The sequence below is a fragment of the Anguilla rostrata genome, chromosome 18, assembly GCF_018555375.3.
Source record: "Anguilla rostrata isolate EN2019 chromosome 18, ASM1855537v3, whole genome shotgun sequence".
NCBI lineage: Eukaryota > Metazoa > Chordata > Actinopteri > Anguilliformes > Anguillidae > Anguilla > Anguilla rostrata.
The window spans coordinates 29,597,257-29,616,401 of NC_057950.1; the positions used below are offsets into that span (position 1 = coordinate 29,597,257).

General features: G+C 40.8%; 1 protein-coding gene across 2 annotated transcripts in view; it reads left to right on the forward strand.

Annotated features, from left to right (window-relative positions):
* LOC135244978 (VPS10 domain-containing receptor SorCS3-like) overlaps positions 1–1,552 on the forward strand; it is a 135,888-nt gene extending 134,336 nt beyond the window's left edge. Inside the window, exons 26-27 of one of the 2 annotated variants that reach the window (XM_064317701.1) lie at positions 85–245; positions 1,435–1,546. In XM_064317701.1, the coding sequence (XP_064173771.1) occupies positions 85–245; positions 1,435–1,499 (226 nt within the window). In that variant the 3' untranslated portion in view covers positions 1,500–1,546. Of the gene's footprint in view, positions 1–84; positions 246–1,431 lie in introns of both variants that reach the window. The other variant, XM_064317700.1, reaches the window with a different exon arrangement.
* The last annotated feature ends 17,593 nt before the right edge of the window (positions 1,553–19,145 follow it).

Here is a 19,145-nt window from a genome sequence, read left to right on the forward strand (position 1 = left end):
TCATCACAGCCTAGCGCCGCATTTGTAAAAGAGGCGCGACGAGTCATTTCGCTCGTTTTGAAACGGCGTGTTTATTTTATTTAGAAAAATACCGTGGATCAACATTTACGCAGAGGTGAACCACGAGAAGGAGCAGGAGATGATCGGCTCGGTGAGCAAGCGCGAGAGCATGCCCAAGATGGCGCTCGGAGAGTTCCCCGCCTCCAAGGAGCACATGGAGAAAGAGCGGGAGTCCCGAATGAGAGGTGAGGTGTGAGGGCCGCGAGCTTCTCCCCCCACGTGCCCCCCGCAAAGCAGTTACAGGCAGCGTTTTCAAACCTGAGTCCTGGTAATACTGTCCACATTAGGGGGCTCAGAGAGGCAGGTAGACCCATCCGTAAAGACTTCATTTAGAATCAGACTTTTTTCCTGGCAAAAGAAGGAGAATTGGAATTGCATTTTTTTTTGTATGCTTGTATTGGTCAGCAGTGATGCAGTGCAGACCAGGGATGGGGCCGTTTCTGTGAGTAAACGAGTACTCGCCAGCACATGCTTAAACGTTTAAGAAAAACGGTCATCGGGAAATCAGAAATCTTAAAGAATTGCCATGGTAGCCAGTGAAAGCAAACACTCATGTTGCACTTAGCCCCCACCCCCCACCCCCATCCCAGGCTGCAACAGGCCCTTTTCACGCTGCGCGTTCAGAGGGTGGAAGCACTGTAGGCAGAGGAAGTGGAGTCTTAAGAGTCTTAGGGTGCAATCAAGTCGCAAATGTCACGTATTGTTCCAACAACAAGCCAATGCATTCTTATTTAAGTTTCCACGACTTTCCATCGGATGATAATAATAATAATAATAATATTAATAATATCTACTTGAAAAGTGGCACTCATCTTGTGCCATAATGGGGACGTTTATTAAATGTGAATGTGTCACAGCAGGGTTTTGTGACACTTGTTATGACAGCTGTCATAAGATAGCTCAGCGTGTCTTAACACTGGTACATGAATATTCATTCAAAATACCATTTTGTACCATTGTCGTGACAACAATTAAAATGCCTTATGACATTAGTTTTTGACGTGACATGTCACACAGCAGGCAGCATGTAGGACAGGGACAAGGCGTGAAGGCGGAGTCAGACAGCGATAGCAGAAAAAGAACGGATCTTGTTCCTGGAAGTGGCGTTTGAGTCCCAGAACATCCGCTTGCTCTGTCCATCACTGCATTCTGGCGACAGAGTAACAAAGTCAGCTGTCCGCTGACGATACATGCACAATAGAGTTATGAAATAACATTCATATTGGAATTATTCATTGAGGGGGAGAATGCCAGACTGTCACCTGTGAAGAGAGCGCAGAGGTTAAACTAACCCCTCCTCTGTCTGTTTTTTCTCTCCAGGGGGTCTTGGGGTAGCCATAACTAACCCCCTGTCGGTATGTTTTCTCTCAGCAGGGGGTCTGGGCGTAGCCGGTGGCTGTGAAAACAGAAGAGTAATCCCGAACTGCACTAGTGTCTAAAACCAAACAGCAGCCTGCTGTCACTCTGCCTTTTTCTTTTTCCATTCTTTTTTGTTTTACGTTGTGGTACCACCGTAACAAGGCAGTTAAAGTTTCTAAAATCTTTATAACAGAGCATGATTCCCAAAGTGATTGTGATTTGCTGTTCCGTTATTTACAGCTTTTTTAAAGTATATAAATCTTTGAAAACAGAGCATAAACCATCAGATGCTATTTAATTTATTTATTTATTTATTTATTTATTTATTTATTTATTTATTTATTTATTTATTTATTTATTTATTTATTTATTTATTTATTCATTCATTAATTCATTCATATGATCTGATGTGCTTTGTTGTAGGTTTTTTTGTTCGAGACATAAAGTTGTCATGCCTTCGTACATGTATTCATCACTTATTCCACCCCCCTTGCTCCCCCCCAAAAAAAAAATAAACAAATTTTTTTTTTTTGCACTTGGACTAAAAATGCATAGTTGTGACCAAATAGCTTATATTGCTTTCACGTGTCTGCTAACTGGACGAGGAGACCATGTGACAATGAATAAATTAGCTTCATTGGATAATTCCAGATGGCAGTGCCATGACGACCAATATTAACCAATAACTCACACAAGTATGTTATTTCTTCATTTTGAACATAACTACGTTCTGATCAAGTTATGTATGTTGACAGATATATGGCTTCTGATGATGAAAATGATGATGATGATGAAAATGGTTTGACTATGTTTGAATACATTTTATGAACATATTTGTAACAACAAATTTGGATTAGTTTATTTGAAAAAACTGTGCAGTTTAGTTGAACATATTTCTTCCCCTTAATGACAGTCCTCAGAGTAGTCAATGCAGGAAGGCATGATGAACTATTACTGGACCATGTTTTCAGCCCCTGACCACTCAATGACTGTGCTTTGATTTGAGTTTATTTTATACTTTAATTCTGCGTTCAGATTCTATATATAAAACCATAGCTCTACTGACAGCCATAACAAACTGTGAGAAAATGTTTAAATATTCATGTCACACCTGCCCAATATTTAGTCAGTTATGTTGGTATGCTATCATTTGTTCACTTATAGCTTTAGAGTTTGCTTAGCTGTGCCTTTGTCTTCATTGTCCCGTTTGTTTTACTGTTCAAATGTAATATTCTTCACCCAAACCAGAACACCAAGTTAGGGTCTATGGAAGTGCACATTGCACTGTAATATGTATTATTTGAGACACCATTAATGTATAAATATGCCCTTCGTAAGATGGCCCACATTAGTCCTGCCAACAGGCCGTAAATACAAAGTGTTTAATAAAAATGTGCAAGGCGTTCGGTGGAAGGAACGGATTTGAGTTATAATCAGCACCAATGTTAATGGATGTAGTACTAGACTTTCTTCTCTGTCTTTACAAGATTTTCTATGTGTTTCTCTGTAAATAAGCAATCTTTTAACTTCCTACATTTATGTAAGAATGAAGGAGAAAGTGGAGCCGAGTATATTTGAGATACCGTTTTCTGGATCCGGTCTTATGAACCGCAACTGTTTGCATTCTGGGGCTGAACGTGAGGCTTCGTAATGCTGACGCTATACTGTATATATGAATGTTGTAAAGTCATCATTTGGTCAAGTTTTGTATTTGCTCAGAAAGCAAAATTATTTGAATTCTGTAGATTGATATGAAATCATTGACCGATAAAGAATTCAGTTGTTTGCCCCCTAAAAAATGTACGCATTTTATTTATCGGTCTCACAACATTTATATGAGTAAATAAGACTCTCAGATTTTCTTTAGAGCTCACACAGTCATGTGTGCATTGGAGATTATCGCTCCATCCAAAACAATTCAAATGTATTTGCACACTATTTAAACTTTCAAAAAATAATATGCGCTATATCAGCAGTTTGATAGCTTTACTTGGCCAACAAATTAATGGCGCAGAATATTCCTATATTGAAAATGAATCTTGCAATCAAAATAAATTTCTACTATATATTTCTACAGTAATGGCAAACAACTATGTACTTTTACAGCACAAAATGTTCCAGTCATTTAAAAATCCAAATGCATGCCCTCTCATTTCATTCATCTGAATATTACTTCTGTAAAGAGACTCATTTTAAACTGTTTCAAATAAATGTATTTTTCTACATGCTCAAATGTTTATGGCTGATTTTGTCCAAGTAAATCTGAAAGTGTGACCACCGAAAATGCTGGCCTCATTACATGCACTGGGAAATATATTATATATTTATAGATCCTTTCCTATAAACTATTCACCAAAATACATGGCACATTCCTAGTTATTTTACACACAAACACACACACACACACATACTTATACACACATAGGATGCTCCATAATGTTTGGAACAAACACATTTTTTTCTGGATTTGGCTCTGTACTTTGTACTTTGTAAACAATTCACACGTAGATGAAGTGCAGATTCTCAGCTTCCATTAAAGGATATTTTGAAAACATTTTGGTTTCACCATGTAGAAATTTCAGCACTTTGTATACATAAGCACCCCCCCCCCGCCCCCATTTCAGGGCACACATAGTGTTTGGTACGTATTAATGTCATGCAAATGAAAGTAATCATGTTTATTACTTTGTTGCATATTCTTTGAATGCAATGACTGCTTGAAATCTGTGACCCATAGACATCACCAGGTGCTGAGTATCTTCTCTGGTGATGCTCAGCCAGGCCTGTACCGCAGTCATCTTTAGCTCCTGCCTGTTTTCGAGACTAGTTGTTTTCTCTCCAGCATATGCAATGCATGTAAAACACAGTTGGATTCAGATTGGGAGACTGACTTGGTCAGACAAGAATTTTCCACTTTTTTGGCTTTGAAAGACTCCTTTGCTGCTTCGGCAGTATGTTTGGGATCATTGTCTTGCTGTAGGATGAAGCACTGTCCAATGAGTTTGGAGGCAATTGCTTGAACCTGAGCCGATCAAATTCTTCTGTTCACTTCAGAATTCATTCTGCTGCTGCTGTCAGCAATTACATCATCAGTGAAGACAAGTCAGTTCCTACACTGGTTAACTTTTTGCTGTTTTGATCCGAAAATGGGTAACCTATGGAAATTGTGTAGATCCAAAGAGGTTTCTTTTTTTTTTTTTTTTGGGGGGGGGGTCTCATAATGGAGAAATAAATGAGGAAATACACACTTCTGCACAATATTATTGTCCCATTTGTTGATCAACCAATTGCTGAATCGAAAAAAGTCAGCAAGTTACTGCACTTTTACACAGGAATAAGTGTAAAGCTGTTACAATGGAGCTGACGGGCCCACCGATGTTTCTTTGGACGAAGACGGCCTGCTGAACTAATGTAAGTGCTCGGTTTCTTACTTTGTCGTTATTTTGTTGTTTCTACTGTAGCCTACAGCGTGAATGTGTAGAATGAGAATGTGTTCAAAATATGAATAAACTGATACCAAATGAGACTAGTGAAATTTTGTATCAGAAACGTAAGACCATAATATTTAGTTTGTTAGTCTAGCTGACATCTGAAATAAGTAACGTTAGCAAATGTTGGCTAGCTTGTGTAAATGACAGATCAATGTGAAAACATTAGCTATAACTTGCTACAGGCTAGTAATTAGCTAGCTGATGTAGTGATTTGGTATGGATTTGTTACACAGATCTTATGCTTTAACTTTCAGGTTACCAGCATCATGAATATGCCCATGAATATATTTCTCCTCAAAAACGTTTCAGTCAGATTTGCTTCTTCAAAAAATTACTTTTTTCATGTAGGACTCACATCATGTAGGACGATCATTCGGCTTTCAAAGGTCATTTGACTTTTGGTATAACCATGTACTCTTGCACGTAAATGCTTCCATCGAGTGCTGGTAGGCAGTGCCGTTTGAAGCAAAGAAATGTTGGCGCCTGTAGCGCGCAAAAAACTAGTAGCATGCCGGCTTTGGTGCCCTGGCAGTGAAGTCCATGAGAGCGAGTTAAACCTGTGGGGAGAAGTCTCGCACACACCTTCACCTTCCCTCACAGGTCATAGGTTAACCCCTTAAGTATCACCCCCATTTTTAACACAAGCCTGAAAAACACATTCCCAAAATAAAATGGCTACTATTCTTCAACCCTTTTGAATATAGCCAGAATCCTGGACTCTTCTGAAAGGTAAGGTTTGTTTTCCAAGTGTGATTATGCCATTACTGAAAATAAGTAACAGAAGCTCAAACACAGTGCAAGTGGAAGCTTTTTTCTAAGACATTTTTTAATTATTTTTTTTTGAGTGGATACAGATGCTTGAGGCTGTGCCTGGTGGGCTTAGAAACACAATGCAGACACAACCACAACGCTGGGCAGATCCTGGCTCAAACTGGACGACAATACCAAAAATGAACATTCTGCATTGTTGTCTGAGCCATGTCTAGGCAGATTTCCAAAAAGCCATTTGGAGACCAAAATGGCACTTGGTAACCAAATTATATTATGGGTTATTAGAGGTGTAAAATTCCATATACTTTATACTATATGCTCATGGAAGTGGCTTGCTTTGCCCCAGCCTGTTGTCCTCCCCCTCCCTGCCATAACCCCCCCCCCCCCCACCACCACCTTTCTCTTCTTGCTCTCGCAGGTCTCCATCAACATGTCAAAATATTCTCAATTCTCAATATTCCAAAATATTTTTATTATTATTCAGTATGCCTACTCCTTATTTATGAGTACTATATAGTAAAAAATAGATTTTCAGAATGCATTTAGATGCTCACTGATATAAAATGGGATTAATTCCTTCATTGAACATGCCCTCTGCTGTAGAGTGAAAGTCATTTTCACTGTCCTCTTGCCGAATGCCGAGTTGTCTCTTCATATATTTTTGACATGTATACAATGGCAAAATGGACAACAATGATAATTCCTCTGGAGAATTCCCAAGTAAACAGTGGACATTATGTCAAGGTTTCCCCGAGTTAGCACATTTTTGGGACTAAAATGACTATGAGTTTTGTTCTTGCTGTGACAAGCATACCGATTTTATTGTGATGTGTGTCGTCTCTGGGTTTCCAAAACGTAAAGAAGGTGAGGACCCCCCAAACTCGTTTTGCCACCCCATGTTACATTGTTGCCAAAAAAACTTGCATTGTAAAATAGTTTATAGACACACACACACAGACACGAACACGCAGACCCACACATACACACGCACACACACACTCACACATTCACACCTCGAATGGTAACCCCCCCAGGTCCTGCTCTGTGTCTTATCTCCGGGCTATGCTGGCCGAGCACTTTGAAGCTTCCTAAGGCTGAATATGGAGAGTGGTGAATTAGATGTCTGACAGCACTCAGTAGTCATTTCTACATTAGGCCTATATGGAGCAGTGCTGTTGAAAATGCATTTGACCACGTATCTTATGAACAAGATAAAAGAAATACATGCACAATGTAATTATGTGAACCTTGATCAAAGCTGTCTGCAATCTAATGTGTTATTACATTATACGGTTTAACTTATGCTATACATACACATGCCCATACCATGAAACCCCCACCACCATATTTCGGTGATGAGGATATTGGGCAGTTCCTTTTTGGCACTTTGCTCTTACCATCACTCAGATACAAGTGAATCTTGGAGAAACACAATCTGTAACGTGGCCAGTAACTATTGGATTGTATCTTGCAGTGTGGCCTCTGTAGCTCTGTTTGTGAAGTCTTCTGCAGACAGTAGTCACAGGCACATCCAGGCCTGCCTCCCGAAGAGTGATTCTGATCTGTCAGACAGCTGTTACTTTATTATGGTGAGAATTATTCTGCTAGCAACTGTTGAGTTCTTCTTTGGTCTACCAGAAGCTCACCAGTGCTCTCTTTCAATACCGTTACAAACTGTTGATTTGGGGAAGCCTAAGGTTTGGCCTATGTCTCTGAAATTTTTCTTTTTTATTATTATTTTTCAGCCTCATAATGGCTTCCTTGACTTTCAGTGGTGCAACTCTGCTCCTCATCTTGACAAACACCAATAACAAACACCAAAGACAACAAGGAGCCTTGAATCAAGGCTATATACTGAAAGCTGTCTTGTAACTGCACACGGAAGCATTTGGACACACCAGATTAATCACAAACTTTATGGTGCCCTAAATAAAAAGTGCTGTAATTTCCACATGGTTAAACCAAAATGTATAAAAATACTCTTTAATAAAAGCTGTATTGTGCACTTTAACCACACACAAACTGTTTGGTTACTAAAGTCTAAAATTATAGAGTACAGAGTCACATCAGGAAAAAAAATGTCTTTGTCCAAAATGTTATGGAGCTCACTGTATATATATATATTTACTGATGAGGTACTTTTTTAAATTTAAAAAGTCTTTTTTATTTGGCTTTTGGTAACATGCAGTTTGCAGGAACTCCCCAGATGGTTTCAGGCGAGCATGCTGAGGACCTGTGGTAAATGACTGGAGTGCACTTGAATTTATCGCCATTAATTCACTCAAAGCCGAGGTCATTCTGCGGCGAGTGAGCGGGAGAATCGCCCTGTTTCCTGGGAGAGGTGACGTAACATTCTCATCCAGATTACTACTGAGCAGCAGCCCATAAGGCCGATGTGAACTGTGCAAGGCGACACAACATGAAATAAAGCTTACACCGCTTTTCAGTTTCTGGCTGCAAGGAGTTTGTGTTCTCTAGAAACACAATGCCATTCCACATAAGGCGGTGAGGAATTCAGATCGTGAAGATTGAATTGTACCGAGAGATGAATATTATGCTTCCATAACTTGCATGTGACAGGGAAACGGCCATCTGTGATGCAGAGGTGTATGTAAGACTCCCCTGGTGGAGAATGGAAAGTATAAAGCAAAATATTCTCAATCTCAACATGGTTCAGTAATGATAATAAATAAATAAATAAATAAATAAATAAAACATGGATCGCTGCTTGGAAGACCGTATGTTATTGTGCAGTTATAACAGCTATAAATAAATAAATAAATAAATAAAAGATGATTGAATCTGGGCCATAGTCAGTCTAGGGTTGCATTATGAAGCGATCTCCATCATTAAAATTGTGATTTTTATGTTACACGATACCCTAAATTTGTGATTCCCAAACCGCTGAGAAGTTAAAAGAGCTGAAAAGACAAAACCAGGACAGGGATGCACATCAGGTATATGATATGCGCCAAATGTAGTGTCTTATCAAGTCTGGACCTCAGGGGAAAAGAGGAAGTGCATGATTTATTAATCTAAATCTCACCTGAGCAGTAGATTGATCTCCTCTGACAGCTAATAGACAGACTGGTATTTTGCCCGAGTGGGGCCCCTATATTTGATACGTTCTATGAAATCTTATCAAGCCACAGCATTCCAGTGCATTCCCCAAATTACAGCGATTATAGCCGACTATATTAATGCTGTCATTATTATTGTTTCTATGGTTTTTGAGTGTCTGAAAAGATCATTTTCGCTGTACTTGATGAAAGATCTCAGTCATCAATGACGTTACCTCTATCATTTCAGAATTTTACCCCCGGGACTGCTCTCATTTGCTTTCAAAGGTCCTCTGTCATTTAATGAGCTTCTTTTGTCTGTGGATTATTTTTTGTTATGATTATTTATTTATTTTGCCAGAGTGTGTCATGGCGTGAAATGGATATGTGGGAGAGCAGCGGGGTTTAAAACGCGGCCTATTTGTCTTCGTTCGCCAGGGAAATCCTGAAAGCGGGATCCTCACACAGAGGGTCAGATTAATCTCTGGCCCTCTGTTTCCCTCTGGCCTTCCCAGCTTAGCGTAGCTGTGCGGCAGAGACGTCAGACTCCCGAAGGCACGCTCCGACCTTTCCTCGGATCAAGAAGGGCCGTCCGCTGAGCTGCCCCTGCGCCCCAACTTCAAGAAGAACATTTCTGCAATCATGAACTATTTCCTATTTTTACAAACCTTTCCATAATTTCAGGAACCAGTGGTGATGCGTGACATCAAAAAGAAAAACTAATTCCCCTCTGAATGCCTGGAAACCTGCTGTAAGATATTAAATTAATTTGGAACGGTGCTTTTCGAAGGCCACCGAGACATTTGTCACACAAAATATGTATTCCCTGTCTTCGACTTGTACACAGAGTTCATGAATATGCTTTGCATATGGCTCCTTGATCATAGAGCCCGGTTCTGATTTTGTTTGAACAGCCCCCTCCCTCCGAACCCCAGAACAGGTGGTGGGGCATTGTGAAATGCATTAGAGATTAAAACATAACGAGAAATCTAACTAACACGTACTGGGAGGATTTGGGTGAAGAAACTCCCCAAAACCCATTTCCAAGGTCTCAACCACTTTAGAGACGTTCTCCCTAAAAGCCTACAGTCTCTCGTTTTTGTCTCAGTAAACTCTGATAATATTAGCAAGTAAAAAGCAATCCGAAGCAAATTATCATATAAATATTTTACACAACCTTCCATATTTAGATTGGGATGGGATTTTAGGTTAGAGAAAAAGGTGACAACCTCTCTCCACTATTGTTTTAATGAAAACAAGTAGCATTCAATTAAACTGTCTGGGTATATTGGGCTCAGTCTGATTTACAATGAGAACAAGCACAAACCAAACCCTGAGGAGGAAACCAATATCCAGGAACCAATCACACGGAAAAGAATCACGTTTGAAAACTTTGCAAATTGCCTAAAATTGAAAACATTGTCTTGCAGCAACAAAGGCGTGTACTGTCTTCTTCATTTTATGTATTCAATTAATTCAGTTCAATAAACCTCAGACTACTTCCTGGTTTGTGTGGGAATCCTGACAGAAAAGGTAGGTTGGCTCCACAGTGGAACTGAAGTAGGTTGAATTCTTTGGGTCTCAAAAATGACACCAGAGGCATGTCTCACAAAAATGAAAGCTGGGAACTGGATTTTCTGGCTGCATCTATTAGGTATTTACAGTATAAGGCATTTGTAGGGCCAATGTCCATCCCAAACGTATAGATGACACAGCAACCAGTAAGAAGGAAATAACGAATAAAATACTGAAATGTCTGAAAATGTGCATGGCAAGAGAAAGCTTTCTATTTTATGGGAGTATTATGACCTTAGAGAGCCAGACAAAGTCCGCATCTATGTTGTGGCTGAGGTCAGTCACAATACAGTATGGACTAAAACTGGGAGATCAGAAGTGGAGCTCATCTTTAGCCAGAGGCATTGAATATCCTTAGTGAGCCAGACAAGGTCCACATCTATGTTGTGTCCGAGGTCAGTCACAATATGGACTACAACTGGGAAATGAGAGGTGGAGCTCATATTTAGGGGAGAGGCATTGAGTATCTGCACTCATCTATGTTGTGTGTGCATTTACATCACATCTCAAGTTGGCCTTCCTTCAAAAAATAAATAAATAAATAAATGTGTCCACACATGTACATTTTAAAACACAAACAAAGCCCTAGTTAACTCTACAGTGAAAGTCACACCTTCAGACACTTGCAATTCTTAAATCAGGGATGTAAAACTCCAGTACTTGGAGCGTCTGCAGGTTTAACTCCAGTCCTGGAGGGCCGCAGTGTCTGCAGGTTTAACTCCAGTCCTGGAGGGCCACAGTGCCTGCAGATAATTGTCATTTGTCATTCAATCAACAGGCAGTTAAGGCTTTGACAACAAGGTGTGTGGCCTCTTTAGCCGAACAGTGACAAATTACTGGTGCTGAAACACACCAAATCCTTGCAGACACTACGGCCCTCCAGGACTGGAGTTAAACCTGCAGACACTGTGATCCTCCAGGACTGGAGTTAAACCTGCAGACACTGTGACCCTCCAGGACTGGAGTTAAACCTGCAGACACCGCACCCCCTCCAGGACTGGAATTAAACCTGCAGTCACTGTGACCCTCCAGGACTGGAGTTAAACCTGCAGACACTGTGACCCTCCAGGACTGGAGTTAAACCTGCAGACACTGCACCCCCTCCAGGACTGGAGTTAAACCCACAGACACTGTGACCCTCCAGGACTGGAGTTAAACCTGCCGACACCGTACCCTCTACAGCACTGGAGTTAAACCTGCAGACACTGTGACCCTCCAGGACTGGAGTTAAACCTGCAGACACTGTGACCCTCCAGGACTGGAGTTAAACCAGCAGACACTGCGGCCCTCCAGGACTGTATTCTGACAGCAATGCCATGTATGGAAGATGCTGTACAACAGGTTGGAGATCATAGATGAGGTCATTATTTTTAAATATTTCCATAGGAAACCTTGCCTCTCACTACATGCACATGGGTAAGCTGTAGCTTAGCTGAGTGATAAACCTGTCATCCAAATTATACTGCTGTGTGATGCAACATTGAATTAATAAAGCCGTCCTGAATGCCATTTTCATTATGTCAATTATAATGTCAGCACTGTAACATGAACCCAAAATAATTACACAAGCCATTTACATGGAAATGAAGACGGGCTGGATTTAGCAAGACATGTGGGATGTGGTATTATTGGGAACGAGGGAATGAGACACTGCGAGGCAGAGAGTAAACAACACAGGTACACCTGCTGGAGCAGTGGAAACAGGAGCGGTTTCTCTGAGACAGAGCCGTACACTGGGGGTACACCTGCTGGAGCAGTGGAAACAGGAGCGGTTTCTCTGTGACAGAGCCGTACACTGCGGTACACCTGCTGGAGCAGTGGAAACAGGAGCGGTTTCTCTGAGACAGAGCCGTACACTGGCGGTACACCTGCTGGAGCAGTGGAAACAGGAGCGGTTTCTCTGTGACAGAGCCGTACACTAGGGGTACACCTGCTGGAGCAGTGGAAACAGGAGCGGTTTCTCTGTGACAGAGCCGTACGCTGCGTATGCTGGGGTGAAAGGAGGCCGAGCAGAGCCGTGACACTGGCGAGCACCCCTGCTGGAGCAGTGGAAACAGGAGCGGTTGCTCTGTGTGAGCCGACACTGGGGGTACACCTGCTGGAGCAGTGGAAACAGGAGCGGTTTCTCTGTGACAGAGCCGTACACTCGGGGTACACCTGCTGGAGCAGTGGAAACAGGAGCGGTTTCTCTGAGACAGGGCCGTACGCTGCGGTACACCTGCTGGAGCAGTGGAAACAGGAGCGGTTTCTCTGAGACAGAGCCGTACGCGGGCGATGGGCTTGCGGGTGAAGAGGGAGCGAGGCGACGAGGCTGGCAGTGATGGACGTTTTCAGAAGCACACTGAGCGCGAGCAGAGCGGAGGGGGGGCGGGGGGGGGGCTCTGTGTGTGAGTCCATACATCTCGCAGGTGATTAGAGAGACAGGGAGAGGACATAATGGCAAAGGAAGGAGGTTTTTAGGGCATGGTGAAGGATGAGTCTCTCACACTGAGATGGAGGGGAGAAAGTTATGACACACATACACACAGAGATGTTATATATGATGCACGGTCTGTAGGTATTGGGACAGTGAGACAATTTTTGTTGTTTTGTGTCTGTCCTCCAGAATATTGGATTTGAAATTAAACAATGAATATGAGGTTAACGTGCAACCCTTTATTACATAGTTTCCCAGTTTTAGTGGGACCAAAAGTCATTGGACAAATTAACATAATCTTAAATAAAGTGGTCATATTTAGTACTTGTTTGCAAATCCTTTTGAATTCAATGACTGCCTGAAGTCTGTGACCCATAGACATCACCAGGTATTAAGCTCATGTGCATTCTTGCTTCCTAACAATGTATCAAACAAGTTTCGCTGTCTCTGCTCGATTAATTCCAATTTTTCAGCCTCATGATGGCCTGCTTTACTGGCATGGACACTTCTCATGTTAGGTTTCTTGTGCATGGACTAATGATGCAACGACACACAGGTGTCCAAGAAACACCTGAGAAGCCAATTGTCCAGTTTCCCTAAAACGGTGTAACTATGTTTAAAACGGGTTGTAATTCCTACAAGTTTCTCCTGATATGGATGTAAATACCATCAAATTAAATATGACAGTCTATGTATGTCTGTAATGTCTGTGCATCCATCACCAATGTTAATCTGCTTGGTTTTTGTTTTTGTTATTCCCTTCTCTCTCCAAGTCTTCAGCATATCATTTGGTAAATTATGTGTATATAATCTGGTTATGTCAGAATGATTTAATGTATTGTGTTCGAAGTATACTTGCATAAAATCTTTCTCAGACTTATTGTAGTTATGTTGAATATGCTACAGTATGTTATTAGAATAATTGTTGTTATAATAGCAGTACATGATGATCATAACAGTACATGATGTACCTCAATGCAACACTACCTAACTACATGCAATTCAGAAAAAAAAGAAAATATGGATGGCACCAAAATGGGCCAGCTTGTTTATCAGGACCGTGAAGACAGAAACGTATCACTAGACTATTCACCCCTCAGTGCCTGGCAGTGCTGTGGTGTTAAGCTAATATGTTCTGTCCAGTCTAATAATGTTCATCTTCAGTGAACACATGCAATTTACCCTTAGGACTGTTACGCACACAAAAGGCAGTAAATAAATAACTAAATAAACAGCCACTGAATTCACTATAATCGTATATTCACGCTGTTGTTATTTCAAAATCAGGTATTCCAATGATACTGGCTCAAAAGCCGTTTTCACCAATGGACGCATCTTTTATCCAATTCCGACTTTTATCCATCATTTGCCCCTTGTCTTTCTCTCTTTTTTTGGGCAGGAAGGACATAAAAAGTGGGAAAGTGTCAGCTTTGTGCTTTTCCATAGACGGAGGTAATGAAAGGGAAAAGTTCACGCGTCAGCATCCTTCTTTATTTCTCTTCTGCGCCTCGCTCCGGCGTCCCAGTCTGTCCATAAACCGATGGCAGCGGGGCGTAAAGACTGTGGGACCGGGGTGGAAACTCCAAATCTGCAGGTCTGATCCCCTGGAGGTGCGCGCCATTGCATCTTTGAGCGAGGTACTTGACATGAAGTCCTTCACAAAATATCCATGCATACGGGGCCAAATGTTATTTATTAGAGTTGAATCAACAGCGGACATTTTACTGCGTAAATGGTTTGCATGTAATAAAAAAACAAACAATAAAAAAAATTAAGGGGTCCAAGCACTCAAAGTCACAGATCCATGTGCAGATGCTACATACGTATGCATAGTCCTAATGAGGTGCTTAGTAACTGTGGGAAGTGTCAAATGTCTACAAAATAATAACAATAATAATAATAATAATAATAATAATAATAATAATAATTAATATTAAAAAATTGGTGAATTTTTCAAATTTGTTGAGCTCCAATGCATCACCTTACAGTTTAATCAGTCCAATTTTTGTGATTTGGTCTTACGATGGAGTTTTCAATGCACACACCAAGTTTCATCACTTTATACCAAATTGTGTGGGATTTATTCACTTTCTCATTAAAAGCCATGTCCACATGCATATACATTGGTGCTTTGAGCACGTTTTTACGTGTAGCACCTTCCTATACTGGGTTTAACGATATCTGTGAGTATGTGCTGAAATCCAAGTTCCATGCAAATCGGTCGAATCGTCTCGGAGGAGACAGATTCCAAGTGTCTTCATCGAGCCTACATAGTTAACACGTTTTGTGACAGGCTTGTCATTTGTTTTTAATGTATTTGAAGGGAATGCTTTCACTTGTCTAACAAACATTGACACTAGGCTACGGCATGTTGTTCACGTCTCTTTGCTAATTAAGTATCACCGTGCTGGATTTGAAATGCATTACACATGTCTATAAGTATCTAAGTAATTGGGTGTATTTGAATAGTGTGATCCCATTAGGAGTAAACAAGCACCTTTGTGTCTCCATAGCAGTGTTGGTGATGTCACTCTTTAGCCAGTTCGCCAGCTTGATGACACAAACATCAGCCCAACACTGTCATACAAGTCAAATGGTTTTCCTTATAAGCAGCTTGTATGATGAAACACACTCCCTGCTTAAAAGGTGCAGAATAATTTTTTCAATATTTCTATAGTTTTGGGTTTGCAGTTTTTAAAGCAGGGCAGTGAAAGGATTGAAGCCTTGCATTCAAGACAAAAAATGTCCTCCTTTATGCAGTAAAACATTCCCATTTTGTCTATAACAATATCATCAATTCAATTTCAGAATTTTCCAGTAATGAAATTTCAGGCTGCAGAAATTGAAACATAATTATATTGGAAGGGATCTTGCAACATGACAATACTATACTATACTGTATGTAGCACCCCTAAATGATAGTTCACCTGTTATTTTAAAGAAGGCCATATTACATGTACTGTTGCTAGCAAAGCAAATATTGCAGTTGTCTATAAAGAATGCTGTAAACATGGGAATTAAAAGCACAACCAGAGAGTTTTATCTGAAGGTCTTCAAACAAGGGAACAGAAGCAGGAATCAGAAAAAATCTAAAAGTCATTTTCTCAGATCAGAATGAAGAAAACAATTTTTTTAAATTGTGAAAGGCACGACATAGAGTTTTAAAATATAATTTCAGGGTAGGATGGCCTAGCCTGATGCTCCTTTAACACTTGTGCTCATAAACATGAACACAAAAACAAATAGTTCACATCAAGGACCTGTAGCATATTCAACTCATAATTTACTATCGGTCACTGATGTGATGCTACTATTTGTTTTCAGATTTAAAAATTAAGGTGCCTCCCCACTGTAGTCTTTTGATGCTGCATATTGACACAAAAATAAAATGTCAAAACATTTTCAGTTTAAATCATTGATAAATGTGTGGTTACATTTCACAGTGCACTTTCTGTTTTAAATTTTTGGAACAGTGACACCACTGAGTTCAATCTGCATACCCACACAGGAAATAAAAGGCCCATCTCATATCTTCTGACACTTTATTTAATTGTGTTGTCATGGACAAAGTCCCAAAGAGGGAGATAAAAATTCATAATGTTCAAGAGAATTCTCTCTTTTACCATAACCCGCGAGAATACTATTATGGCAGAAATCCTTCTACGTGTTGGAAAAGGCCTCTGTGAACAGATGTCGTCGAAGTTGTTAATAAATCACGAGTATCCGAAGAACCAGGCAGCTTCTCTCATTGAACCACGCACATGTGGACAGACATCCTAATGTGATAAAATTAATTAACACCCTGCCAGAAAATGATGGATTCATGGAAATGCAATCAATGGTATGATTGCACATTAAAATAAACAATCAGGACCCTGGTACTCAAATGTGACTGATATGCCCCTCAGCCTTGGCTGGATCATTGTTCATATTTTTTCCTCTTTAATCTCACTGCTTGATCTTGAATGAGAGACACCGGGTCGTCAAATTATTCATCCGACGGTCATTCTCCCCATGACCGGTCAAACCATTAAAGCGTGGACAAACAACAAAGCGCTTTCATTTTCAAAGGTCAAGGTCCCATCAGTGAGAGATTTCAAGCAAAGGTCATTGCTGTTAGCCGATGTTAACAAACGCACCGACAGACAGTGGCACATGACATGCCGTCCCTCACGGAACTCCCAGCTGAACATCCTGGTCACATGTTCCAGATCCATCATTGGATTCCTTTTCGGTTCAGCGGGAAGAGCGCCCCCATATTGACCCACCAATGCCTCTTCCAGAAGAAGTTTCGTTTCCCCTCGTTACCCATCCAAGTACTAATCAAGCCAACAACTGTTTGTTTCACCTGGAAATATTACACCTGCTGATTAATGGCACCCAGGTGCTAACAGTGGTCTGTCTGTAAGGACAATGTAACAGTTATACAGTATTTACTGTAAAAGGACACAAATCTGGCAAGACCAGGGGTGTCAGTCCTAGAGGCCTGCAGTGTCTGCTGGTATTTGTAGTTTCATTTCAATCAGCAGCCAATTAAGGGCTGGAGAATAAGGTGTGCAGACTCTTTAGCCAATCAATGACTTAAATAAATCACTCTTGCTGAAACACTCCAAAACTGAGCAGACACTGTGGCCCTCCAGGACTGCCATGCATTTTTTAAATGTATTTATTTATTTAAATATTCTTTTCAGTATGATAGTTTTCCAAAGGGCTGCTCAGAAAGTCTTTTCTTTGGCCTACGTTGCCTATCTAATGCACAGCATCAATCATTTTACGTATGCTAATGGCTTTATGTTAATGCATGGTGGCTTTGCACATTCGCTGCCTCCCTTTAACATTTTTGTAGGCTGTCTTCCCATTTTTTCATTCATTTATACGTCACCACGCACAGCTGTATTGATTCCACAGTGAAAGTCTTCCACACTCTGTCAGTCATATTGAATGGTCTGAAATGGGAAAAGTCACTGTTGCATTACATGGCAAATTATATAAAAATTTACATCCCCAGGAATACTCTATAAAGGGCAGTATTTTAAAGTATTCTAAAAGTCAGACTAGAGAATAGAAACAGAAAATAGGAAACGGTAGCACTTTGTAAGTGAAAGAGTTTTATTTAATTTAAATAGCCTTTCGGTTCAAAATGGCTGATCCTCCTCGCAGGATTTTCCACTGAATATACAGCTGCACTTTACTCCTTCATATTTTTACGGAACACATAAATTTAAATATTTGTTTAAAGAAAAAAGCAGCATGCAACTATTTAAAAAGAAAGGAGCAGTCTTCTATGGTGTGCAACTGAAATAATTAATTATGCATAATATTGTAATCTACAACAACAGGCAGTAGAGAGTGTTGAGCGTCTCCACATAGCAGGTGCATTTTCAGACCTATGAACAGATAAAAGGGTCACAAATCAAAAGGAATCAAAACCTTCTCTAATTTATGCAGTTCCATTTCACTCAGACAAGCATTTTTCTTACCAGCAACACTGCTCAGTATGTCAGTCCTTACAATCAATGGCGATGGCTTGTGTGTTGAATGACACCCTGAGTTGTTTGGGTTGAAGTTTTTCGCACTGAATGCTAAATTAAGCAGCGCTATTTCTGTGAAGGCAAATGGCTCTGGGAGATAGATAGGAGTGTCTGTGAGTGCTTTTAGGGGGTTTAAACCTTGTTTCTTAATAATAATAACATATCGCAATGCTCCGCTGACATTTATACAAATCCCGGGAAACGGCGTTTCCAAATAATATCTGAACATGGCTGATTGATCCAGGCCTTTTTGTTCTGGTGCAGGAAGGAGGTTTCTGTCGATGGAAACAACAGAGCTCTTGGGAGCAGGCCTGGATCCTCTGGAGTAGATGTTAGTGTTGGATCCTCTAGAGTAGATGTTAGTGTTGGATCCTCTAGAGTAGATGTTAGTGTTGGATCCTCTAGAGTAGATGTTAGTGGTCTGTTTCAGAGGGTGACAGGGACCTCAGCTGTGACAGAGTGCGGGAGCTCGTGTTTGAACACAGGAGGACGGAGTGTGGCACAGTGGGTACTGCGCTTGTAACCGAAAGGTCGCAGGTTCGAATCCCGGGTAAGGACACTGCCGTTGTACCCTTGAGCAAGGTACTTAACCTGCATTGCTTCAGTATATATCCAGCTGTATAAATGGATACAATGTAAAAGTGCTATGTAAAAAGTTGTGTAAGTCGCTCTGGATAAGAGCGTCTGCTAAATGCCTGTAATGTAATGTAATGTAACACCCCGCACAGAAGACCAGGGCTTATTTCTTTATCGTGCTTGCTAAGCTGCCACGGGCAGGGGTCCAGCTTCACTGGAGTGGCAGCTGGGCCTGAACAGATGCCCTCGCAATCAGACAGCCAAAGATCAACTTCACTGAGCAAAGTGTGTACAGTAGAATAGGTTG